Here is an 11,852-nt window from a genome sequence, read left to right as displayed (position 1 = left end):
GGGGTCCTGCGAGGAGCTGGGCAGGATCTGACCCCCCCCCCACCTTCCCTTCCCGGCCACAAATATGCTGAAAAAAGGGAAAAACCTCAAGCAAATGAAACATCACCCAGGTTTTGGATGCCGAGGAGCTAGAGCCAGTGGAGGCTGGGAAATTCTTCAGCACCAGCATCACTGAAGCATATAAGACCAGATTATTTGTGTTCCCGACTTGCTGATGCAAGATGAAAAATACAGCAAACTGCAGCTGCTGAAATCAGCTCTTTTTTTCTCCCCTTCCCTTCCCTTTCCCCTTAGCTGAGGTTAGTGTTTTGCAAAAGGTTTTTATATTCTGGGAGCTAAAACCTGTCCGTTGCAATCAGACACAAAGCTCGGGGAGTTTGTCAGGCTCCTCCGTCGTGTCGGGAAGAGCTTCCTGGCACGAAAAGCTTCACAAATTGCAGCGATCTGAGCCTGATTGCTCCAACTCTCACAGACAGGAGCTGGGAGAAGGGGCTGGGGCATCTCACCAGGGATTTTTTATTATTAATTATTATTATTATTTAATTTTTTTAATTTTTTTTTTAGCAGCCTCAAAGGTCAAGGCCGTCCGAATCGCTTCATCTGCAGCAAAATTCAGGATTTCAGCCCAGAATAACCCAGATCTTGAACCTGACTCCCTTGAAGGGAAGGGCACAGTTTCCAAGTTGGTCCCTCACCAAGACCCGAGCCCACAGAGGGATGCAGGGGAGATGGGGGGCCACATCCTGACCCCTTCACGCCCCATGCTCAAGGGCTGCCCATCACCTTCCTCCTGGCCACAGGAACCCCCCAAGGTGATCCAGGATCCCCCCCCCACGCTGGGACACTGCCTGCTGGTTAAAATACCCCAGTCCAAAACCATCACCTTCCATCAGCAGTGATGGAAGAGCTGGTGGTTTTTATCTCCCCAGCTTGGTGACCCCTGATGGGACAGGGGCTGGTGTTCAAGGACCATTTAAACCACCAGCCCTGAGCAGCTGGAAAGAGGCAAAAAAGCCAGAAAAACGTCCCAAATGACTGTTTTCCATGCTGGACTAGGAATTTCCCCTCTCCCCCAACTCCTCTGCTTCTTTTGGGAAAGGAACCACCGTGACCTCGGGGTGGGTTGTGTCCCATGGGAGTAGCAGCCCCTTTGAGGAACATCCCCTTCCACCCAGCTCTGCATTGACCCCGGTGAGGTGGCAGCAAAAAACCTCCCCACAGAGTCCTCTCCTGGCACCCAGGGCTTTGCCCTTTATCAGGCGTGGAGCCAGGAGGCTTAATTACGCTCGCAGCCCATGTGGGGAACATTATCTCATCTCCTGTCACCCCTGGGGTGGCCGATCTGCTTCCAAGTTCAATGCCCTTCCCAGTGCCACGTGCAGATAAGGAGGACGAGCATCACTCCACGGTGCCAGCCCAATAAACACAGCCATAGATAGGAAATCCCAGGGCAGACCCCAGCCCTGCCTTGCCCGTGGGCAGGGGATGGTGGGTCACGGAGAGGGGTTTCATGCCCAGGTGGCTCCTGGGTGGAGGTTGGTGGGTGCAGATGCCCATGAGAAGGAGGACAAAGCCTCCACGCTCTATTTATACACATTCCCAGCACCTGGTGATGATCTTGGTGGCGGCTGCCTGCCAAGGCTTTGTTATTTATAAACGCAGAGGGCTTGGAGAAGCAGCAGAGAGAGAGAGAGAGAGGAGGCCCCCACCACCAGCCACCCTGCAGACCACCCTGTCCCTGCAGAATGAACCCGGAGCCGCCCGGCAAAGGGGCCACCAACCAACCAAACCCACCCTGGATGCACATGGGTTGCAAATCCCACCAGGGTTTCGCAGAAGAGCAGAGAAAACTGCTCCCCCAAGGCTGGACCAGCATCTCCAGGGGTCCAGGAGCCACACAACAGAGTATGTCAATGCCCAGCATCAGGTGGGCACAGCAGCTCCAAGTATCGAGCCTGAAGCAGGACCCTCTGAATGAGACACCCCCTCCTCCTTGCTCCGAGCCAAATCCACCCTGAATCCCTCTGACATCTCCACGTCGGCCAAAACCCACCGGCAAAGAGCCAAGAGCAGCCTGGAGCTGTGGGAGAAGGGTCAGGCCATGTCCAGCTCTAAATTGGGAAATTAGACCTACAGCAACAGGAGCTGCGACTCCCTGCCCGTGTCTGGGCAGCACTGGGGTGGAAGGACCCACAGATGCTGAAGTCAGGCAGCCAACGTCAAAGAGAAAGGGCAGCAGGTTCTCCCATAAGTCTCTTTCTACTGATGGTTTTCCTTGAACAGCTCTACTCCCCATCCTTTCCTCACGGGCCAGGGGAGGTGATGATGCCCATGCATCCATCAGGCAAAGCGTGCAGGGCCATTCCTTCATCCCTGGGGAAGATACACCAGGAGGACACTTCCAGGGGGAGATCATAGAATCATGGAATGGTTTGAATTAGAAGAGACCTTACCAGCCCACCAGCCCAGGTTGCTCCAAGCCCCCTCCAACCTGCCCTTCAACCCCTCCAGGGATGGGGCAGCCACAGCTTCTCGGGGGGACAACCTGGGCCAGGCTCTCACCACCCTCCCCCCAAAGAAGTTCTTCCCCACAGCTCAGCTCCATCTCCCCTCTTTTGGTGTCAAACCCTTCCCCCTCCTCCTAGGGCTCCCCTCCCTCATCAAGAGATGGACAGGGAGAAAACAGCAGTGAGGACCACAAACTCGTAGAAGGTTCTGCCAGAGCTCTCTCCACCCCAGAAGCCTGGGAGAAAAAAGCCAGACCCTCTCTCACTTGCGACGCAGCATCAATAGAGAAAAATCCTTATTATTTCCCCCCCTTTCCCCGAGCTCAGGTGTGAGACACAGCTCACCCCAGGTAGGTCATCGCTTCTAAACGCTTTCGCAGCTGCAAACACAAGGAGGTCAAACGAGCTGCTGGAGCGTGGCAGCAGCTCCGAGCATCCCTGGGCTCCTTCTGCAGGCTCGTAACCCTTCTCATGCCCCAGTGCTGCAGCCTGAGCAACGGAATGGGTTTTTAATGGGGGGATGGTGGAGCAAACCCACCTGCCTGAGCCTCGGGGAGCAGGACCAGAGCCCCCCAGGAGGGGAGTGGGTGGAGGGGGACCCTCTTGCAAGCCCACATCCAAGGGGTGCATCCACGGGCAGCCCCACAAGGAGAAAACAGCCAAGGTCAGGGCAAAACTCTGCAAACCAAAGGTGGGAGCAGAAAGAAATGCTGGATTTGGGTGCTTTGCAGAGCAAAGACCCCCATCTGGGGCCGGGCAGCATCCACGGTGCTGCTGGAAAAACACCTTCCCAACTGGGAGCAAGCTCCCAGATCATCTCCCTCACACTTTCCCCTTCGCTGCTTCACCTCTTTCTGGGGAAATTTCATTTTATGCAGGAACAGGCTTATAATTAACGCTCGGCAGCTCCACGGCCTCGCCGAAAACACCTTCCCAACTGGGAGCAAGCTCCCAAATCATCTCCCTCACGCTTCCCCCTTCGCTGCTTCAACCTCTTTCAGGGGGAATTGCATAATTTCATTTCATGCAGGAACAGGCTTATAATTAATGCTCGGCAGCTCCGTGGCCTCGCCGACCAGGGATGGGGCAGCCACAACTTCCCTGGGCAACCTGTTCCAGGGCCTCACCAGCCTCACAGCAATGAACAGGTTGCCCAGGGAGGTTGTGGAGTCCCCTTCTTTGGAGATTTTCAAGCCCCACCTGGATGCTCCTGAGTAACATGCTCTGACAAGCTCTAGGCAATCCTGCTTCAGCAGGGGAGTTGGACTAGATGATCTCTATGGTCCCTATGGTCTCTACTCTGCACTGGTGAGGCCACAACTAGAGTACTGTGTCCAGTTCTGGGCTCCCCAGTTCAAGAGGGACAGGGAACTACTAGAAAGAGTCCAGCGAAGGGCAACAAAGATGATTCAAGGATTGGAGCATCTCCCTTATGAGGAGAGGCTGAGAGAGCTGGGACTCTTTAGTCTGGAGAAGAGAAGGCTGAGGGGAGACCTTATCAATGCCTACAAGTATCTCAAGGGAGGGTTGAAGGAGGAGGGAGCCAGACTCTTTTCAGTGGTTCCCAGTGAGAGGACGAGGGGCAACGGGCACAAGTTGGAACAGAAGAGGTTCCACTCAAATATGAGGAGAAACTTCTTCACGGTGAGGGTGACAGAGCCCTGGAACAGGCTGCCCAGGGAGGGTGTGGAGTCCCCTTCTTTGGAGGTTTTCAAGACCCACCTGGATGCTGTCCTGAGTAACATGCTCTAGCTCTAGGCAATCCTGCTTCAGCAGGGGAGTTGGACTAGATGATCTCTATGGTCCCTTCCAACTCTAAAAATTCAGCGAAATGAATTTCTTTCTAGAGTCTTGTCTAAATCTCCCCTCTTCTGATTTAAAACCCTCACCCCCATCCACAGGTCCCTCTCCGACACCGGGAAGGGCTGGGAGAAGCCCACATGGAGCCCTTACCGGCAGAGATGATCCGTCCGGCACGTGTTGCGCAGGTCCAAGCAGTTGGGTTTCTCCTTGTCCTCGTAGGAGCAGGAGGGGACGATGGTTTGTCGCCGGCGCTCGGCGCAAGCCTGGTCCTTGCAGGAGCAGAAGAGGAGGCGGTAGGTGTACTCGCTGGGGACGCGGTCGAAGAACTGGCGCAGGGCCTTGTGGCACTTCCTCCGGCTGCAGGACTCGGTGGCCGAGATCTCCCTGCTGCAGGTGGAGATGTAGCCCGAGCGCAGGCGCTTGCAGTTGTCGTTCAGGTTGCAGGCTTTGGCTGCGTCCAGGCAGTGGTTGCTTTTGGAGTTGGTGGCGGGGTCCATTCCTGCCCGGAGAGAGAGAGAGAGGGGGAGAAGGGATGAGGCACGGGAAGGACAGGGACCTGGTGGAACAGATCCAGAGGAGGCCACCGAGATGCTGGGAGGGCTGGAGCCCCTCTGCTTTGAGGAGGGGCTGAGAGAGTTGGAGAAGAGAAGGCTCCAGGGAGACCTCAGAGCCCCTTCTAGTCCCTCAAGGGGCTCCAGGAAAGCTGGGGAGGGACTCTTGATGAGGGAGAGGAGCCCCAGGATGAAGGTTGATGGTTTGACCCTGAAAGAGGGGAGATGGAGCTGAGATGTGGGGAAGAACTTCTTCGGTGGGAGGGTGGTGAGAGCCTGGCCCAGGTTGGCCCGAGAAGCTGTGGCTGCCCCATCCCTGGAGGGGTTGAAGGGCAGGTTGGAGGGGGCTTGGAGCAACCTGGGCTGGTGGGAGGTGGCCCTGAAGGGGGTGGAAGTCGATAGTCTTTAAGGTCCCTTCCAACCCAAACCATTCCCTGATTCTATGAAGATGGTACTGAGATGCCCTCAAGCTGGGGAGATGCTACAGGGAAGGGGATGGCATTAATGCCACCCCTGGTACATCTGGCACGTCCTGTCCCTACCTGGCAGCGGGGAGGGGGCTGGACGCACCACTATGGTCCCCCCCCTTCACCCCACACAATTTAGGGGTCCTCCTCCAGCGTGGAAGCAGTTAATGCACATCAATTGCGGCAGGGGACCTGGTCAAACAGCCTTCAGTGCATAATTCATGCCATGAATTTGCAATATTTTTTCTTTCTCTCTTGTCAATTATTCAAAGAATACTTATTAATTATTCAGCCTCCTCCAAAGCAGAATAATCTCCCGAGTCGCACAGGGTCCCCTCAGCCTCTGGGTCCTCTCCTGGGGCTCCCCCAAAAAATGGGTCACCTCCAGCCAGCTCCCACCCAGGGCTGAAAACTGCCTGAAAACGGGCTGAAAACTGAAAAATGGGGACATGGTTGCCACCAGAGCTGGCCACCAGCCCAGGGCACCAGCCACCAGCTCCTCACCAGCCACATCCCGCATCCGTCCCAGGAATCCCAGCCGTCAGCAAATAAAGAAGGAGAGGATGGATGAAGCCAAACCACCGGGTGGGAACAAATGCTGAATTTCCCTTTTTTTTTTGTCAAAAATGATGGATCGCTCTGGGCAGCCCAGGTGCTATTTTAGAAGCCACCTGAACTGAACCAGCCTCCGCTGCCCCGATGTCCTCCCCTCCCCAGCCCAGCTCCGTGGATTCCTCCCTTGTCTCCCGGCTTCTGCTGGCAAAGACAAACCACCAGCATCCAGGAGGGCTTCCTAACAGCCTCATTTGTAGGGCCCTGCTAATTAGCAAACGGCAGGCAGCTGCCTGAGCCAGCATCCTCCCTCCGCCTCCCCCAGCTGCCCTCGGGGGCCGCCCTGAAGCATTTTGGGGTGTCATTTCCATCTCTGGATCCAACTTTGTCTCCTTTTCCCCCGCTCTTACCCAACTCCCAGTCGGGAGCCGCAATCACAGCGCTGCCTTCGTTAGTGGGTCCCAATTAAAAGGTGAAGCTGGAAGATTCCCCCCCCCTCCCAACCCCGGGTGCTGCCCCATGCAAACCCAACCCATGTTTTGCCACCCTAGGGGGGGTGTTTGATTTGCTGGGGGGGGGCTTGGTGGCACCTGACCCATGCCATGATGGCCATAGGGTCCTGGTGGCCCCCTTCACATGAGATCCCACAGATTTGGGGGGGCAAAGCTGTTCAGAGAGAGCCCTCAAAACACCAAATTCATCACCCCAGTGATGAACACCCCCCCCATGGAGATCTACCAGGGACGGGGGGGTGGGGAGGGGTTGGATAAGACATCTGTAAAGTGAGTAGTTGTTATGATGTATGATTTATAAGCAGATCTGCCTTGAAAAACAGCACGAGAGGGGAGAAGGTCGCCTGAGCAGAGAGAGAGGTTGGAGCTGACGGGTGGTTGGAGCATGAACTGGGGGGAAAATCCTCCCCCTGCTCCTCACGGAGCCCTGTTCGGAATAAAACCAGGGAGAAAGGAGGGGAAGACAAGTCCTTGGGGGCTTCACACCCTCCCCAGGGGTGGGACAGGGCAGAAAGTGCCATTTCACAGCAGGAACCCCCCCAAAAACCCAGAGGGTGCTTACGGGGTCGGGTGGGGAGGGGTTGGATAAGACATCTGTAAAGTGAGTAGTTGTTATGATGTATGATTTATAAGCAGATCTGCCTTGAAAAACAGCACGAGAGGGGAGAAGGTCGCCTGAGCAGAGAGAGAGGTTGGAGCTGACGGGTGGTTGGAGCATGAACTGGGGGGAAAATCCTCCCCCTGCTCCTCACGGAGCCCTGTTCGGAATAAAACCAGGGAGAAAGGAGGGGAAGACAAGTCCTTGGGGGCTTCACACCCTCCCCAGGGGTGGGACAGGGTAAAAATTGCCATTTCACAGCAGGAACTGCCCCCCACTCCAGCCGAGGGCTGAGGATGGAGCCAGCTCATGACACTGATGTCAGAGGAAAAGGGGAAAAAGATGCTGGAAGAGGCTGGGGGGCAGGTGGGTCTCTTTATTCCTTGCCCAGATTAGTTGGGAGAGGGTGCTTACGGGGTCCCTCCAGCCGAGGGCTGAGGATGGAGCCAACTCATGACACTGATGTCAGGTTGGAGCATGAACTGGTGCTGCACTGGGGGGGAAAAAAAATCCTCCCCCTGCTCCTCACGGAGCCCTGTTTGGAATAAAACCAGGGAGAAGGGAGGGGAAGACAAGTCCTTGGGGGCTTCACACCCTCCCCAGGGGTGGGACAGGGTAAAAATTGCCATTTCACAGCAGGAACTGCCCCCCACTCCAGCCGAGGGCTGAGGATGGAGCCAGCTCATGACACTGATGTCAGAGGAAAAGGGGAAAAAGATGCTGGAAGAGGCTGGGGGGCAGGTGGGTCTCTTTATTCCTTGCCCAGATTAGTTGGGGCAGTTTTAGTTGGAGCATGAACTGGTGCTGCACTGGGGGGGAAAAAAAAATCCTCCTCCCAAGAGAGAGCCCTCAAAACACCAAATTCATCACCCCAGTGATGAACACCCCCCCCATGGAGATCTACCAGGGACGGGGGGGTGGGGAGGGGTTGGATAAGACATCTGTAAAGTGAGTAGTTGTTATGATGTATGATTTATAAGCAGATCTGCCTTGAAAAACAGCACGAGAGGGGAGAAGGTCGCCTGAGCAGAGAGAGAGGTTGGAGCTGACGGGTGGTTGGAGCATGAACTGGGGGGAAAATCCTCCCCCTGCTCCTCACGGAGCCCTGTTCGGAATAAAACCAGGGAGAAAGGAGGGGAAGACAAGTCCTTGGGGGCTTCACACCCTCCCCAGGGGTGGGACAGGGCAGAAAGTGCCATTTCACAGCAGGAACCCCCCCAAAAACCCAGAGGGTGCTTACGGGGTCCCTCCAGCCGAGGGCTGAGGATGGAGCCAACTCATGACACTGATGTCAGAGGGGAAAAAGATGCTGGAAGAGGCTGGGGGGCAGGTGTCTCTCTTTATTCCTTGCCCGGATTAGTTGGGGCAGTTTTAGTTGGAGCATGAACTGGTGCTGCACTGGGGGGGAAAAAAAAATCCTCCTCCCACTCCTCACGGAGCCCTGTTCGGAATAAAACCAGGGAGAAAGGAGGGGAAGACAAGTCCTTGGGGGCTTCACACCCTCCCCAGGGGTGGGACAGGGTAAAAATTGCCATTTCACAGCAGGAACTGCCCCCCACTCCAGCCGAGGGCTGAGGATGGAGCCAGCTCATGACACTGATGTCAGAGGAAAAGGGGAAAAAGATGCTGGAAGAGGCTGGGGGGCAGGTGGGTCTCTTTATTCCTTGCCCAGATTAGTTGGGGCAGTTTTAGTTGGAGCATGAACTGGTGCTGCACTGGGGGGGAAAAAAAATCCTCCCCCTGCTCCTCACGGAGCCCTGTTTGGAATAAAACCAGGGAGAAGGGAGGGGAAGACAAGTCCTTGGGGGCTTCACACCCTCCCCAGGAATGGGACAGGGTAAAAATTGCCATTTCACAGCAGGAACTGCCCCCCACTTGAAAAACAGCACGAGAGGGGAGAAGGTCACCCAAACGGAGGGAGAGGTTGGAGCTGACGGGTGGTTGGAGCATGAACTGGGGGGGGAAATCCTCCCCCTGCTCCTCACGGAGTCCTGTTCGGAATAAAACCAGGGAGAAAGGAGGGGAAGACAAGTCCTTGGGGGCTTCACACCCTCCCCAGGAATGGGACAGGGTAAAAATTGCCATTTCACAGCAGGAAAACCCCCCACTCCAGCCGAGGGCTGAGGATGGAGCCAGCTCATGACACTGATGTCAGAGGAAAAGGGGAAAAAGATGCTGGAAGAGGCTGGGGGGCAGGTGGGTCTCTTTATTCCTTGCCCAGATTAGTTGGGGCAGTTTTGGTTGAAGCATGAACTGGTGCTGCACTTTGGGGCTGACGGGTGGTTGGAGCATGAACTGGGGGGGGAAATCCTCCCCCTGCTCCTCACGGAGTCCTGTTCGGAATAAAACCAGGGAGAAAGGAGGGGAAGACAAGTCCTTGGGGGCTTCACACCCTCCCCAGGAATGGGACAGGGTAAAAATTGCCATTTCACAGCAGGAAAACCCCCCACTCCAGCCGAGGGCTGAGGATGGAGCCAGCTCATGACACTGATGTCAGAGGAAAAGGGGAAAAAGATGCTGGAAGAGGCTGGGGGGCAGGTGGGTCTCTTTATTCCTTGCCCAGATTAGTTGGGGCAGTTTTAGTTGGAGCATGAACTGGTGCTGCACTGGGGGGGAAAAAAAATCCTCCCCCTGCTCCTCACGGAGCCCTGTTTGGAATAAAACCAGGGAGAAGGGAGGGGAAGACAAGTCCTTGGGGGCTTCACACCCTCCCCAGGAATGGGACAGGGTAAAAATTGCCATTTCACAGCAGGAACTGCCCCCCACTCCAGCCGAGGGCTGAGGATGGAGCCAGCTCATGACACTGATGTCAGAGGAAAAGGGGAAAAAGATGCTGGAAGAGGCTGGGGCTCTCTTTTTTCTTTGCCTGGATTAGTTGGGGCAGTTTTTTGGGGGGTTATGGGGGGGTGGATGTGCTGAGGACTCTGAGCTCCATGAATGGCCACCAGCCAGCGTGGTGGCTCCTCGGCACAAGCCGGGGAATTTGGGCAAAGTGGTGGCTTATTCCCTAATCCTCCGGAGCGTCGCTCCTGCCCTGCCCGGGACCTGCAGGGACCTGGATGCATTTTAATAGAGCCGACGTTTTGAAAGCCCAGGGTTTCTGGGGAGCTCATTAATAAAGCAGGAGCATGAAAATTTCATGAGGCGAGGAGGAAACGGGGGCCGAGGAGGCAGGGAGGGGACGGCGCGGTGTCACCAGCTGCCCCCCCGCTGCAGGACGGGGTCAGAGGAGGAGGAGGAGGAGGAGGAAGAGGGCGATGGGGAAGGCAGAGCTTGGGGGTCTGATGCCCACCCTGTGGCATTTGGTGCCCACGTGGGCAGAAATGCAACGTGGGGCTGGTTTCCCAATAGGACCCTCATCCTTCTGGGGATGGATTCCAGCAGAGCATCCTCATCCTCAGCCTGGGATGCTTTTGGTCCTCGGTGCAGGACAGGGTCAGAGGAGGAGGAGGAAGAGGAAGAGGGCGATGGGGAAGGCAGAGCCTGGGGGTCTTGATGCCCACCCTGTGGCATTTGGTGCCCATGTGGGCAGAAATGCAACGTGGGGCTGGTTTCCCAACGGGACCTTCATCCTTCTGGGGATGGATTCCAGCAGAGCATCCTCATCCTCAGCCTGGGATGCTTTTGGTCCTCGGTGCAGGACAGGGTCAGAGGAGGAGGAGGAAGAGGGCGATGGGGAAGGCAGAGCCTGGGGGTCTTGATGCCCACCCTGTTGCATTTTGGTGCCCACGTGGGCAGAAATGCAACGTGGGGCTGGTTTCCCAACGGGACCTTCATCCTTCTGGGGATGGATTCCAGCAGAGCATCCTCATCCTCAGCCTGGGATGCTTTTGGTCCTCGGTGCAGGACAGGGTCAGAGGAGGAGGAGGAAGAGGGCGATGGGGAAGGCAGAGCCTGGGGGTCTTGATGCCCACCCTGTTGCATTTTGGTGCCCACGTGGGCAGAAATGCAACGTGGGGCTGGTTTCCCAACGGGACCTTCATCCTTCTGGGGATGGATTCCAGCAGAGCATCCTCATCCTCAGCCCGAGATGCTTTTGGTCCAAGGTGGGGGGGTCCAGGAGGGCAAAGCCCCACCCCATGGAGGGCACGAGCAATGAGAGCATCTCCTGGCCCTTCTTTGGAGAAAGCCAAAGTAATCCCCCCCACCATCCCCCCAGGCAATTAGCAGCTCAGCCTCCGCCTTGTTAATGAGACACAACACTAACAGCTCATCTGCTTCAAGCCCTTGGGCTCCAGGTCAGGGCTGGGGGGGTCTGGGGGGGCAGCCACTCGCCGCTCCCACCCCCCCAGCCCCACACAAAGGGGTCAGAGAAGGGGTGGAAGAAGCATCGAGGCCACCCCGGCACAGAAAAACAGCCAACCCCCCCTTCCCCCAGCCCCAAAAATTGCCAGACGGGCTTCCTTCTCCTCTGGCTTCGCTTTTAGGAATAAATCAACCAAATGAGCGTTTAATCCACCCCACCCCCCCACTCCAGACACTTCACTTTTCATACTTTCCAGCCCCTAAAATATTTCCTTGACGCTAATATAATCCAAAAAGGCGTGTGGGGAGACGGGGGGGGGGTGGCATCGTCATCCCAAACTGATGCTAAGCTCCCCAGGGGGGAGCCTGGAAAATTCCCTTCTGGAGCTAAAAAACTCGGCGGGTGACGGCAACCAGGGGGTACAACGTCATAGCCCCCCCCCGAAATGTCCCCAAGTGAGACGGGGTGGCTTCAGGCAGGGCTGTGAACCCCTTGGAGTGGGGGGGTCACCACCCCCCACCCTCTGCCCATGGGGTCTGGGGACACAGGGACCCCCCCCAAACCCCCGTGGTGGTGGGGGTGGTTTTTGGGGAGAGGGTTAAGAGGAAGGAGAAGG

The 11,852-nt window shown here is 56.4% G+C and overlaps 1 protein-coding gene across 1 annotated transcript in view; it reads right to left on the bottom strand.

The window, feature by feature from the left end:
• The window catches only part of GFRA2 (GDNF family receptor alpha 2), a 38,193-nt gene that overhangs the window by 17,418 nt on the left and 8,923 nt on the right, over positions 1-11,852 (bottom strand). The window contains exon 3 of the mRNA XM_014958411.1: positions 4,461-4,809. Within this exon, the coding sequence (XP_014813897.1) occupies positions 4,461-4,809 (349 nt within the window). The remainder of the gene's footprint in view (positions 1-4,460; positions 4,810-11,852) is intronic.

This window comes from Calidris pugnax, unplaced genomic scaffold (genome assembly GCF_001431845.1).
Source record: "Calidris pugnax isolate Ruff unplaced genomic scaffold, ASM143184v1 scaffold280, whole genome shotgun sequence".
NCBI classification, from domain to species: domain Eukaryota; kingdom Metazoa; phylum Chordata; class Aves; order Charadriiformes; family Scolopacidae; genus Calidris; species Calidris pugnax.
This window is presented reverse-complemented; position numbering and strand designations above follow the sequence as displayed.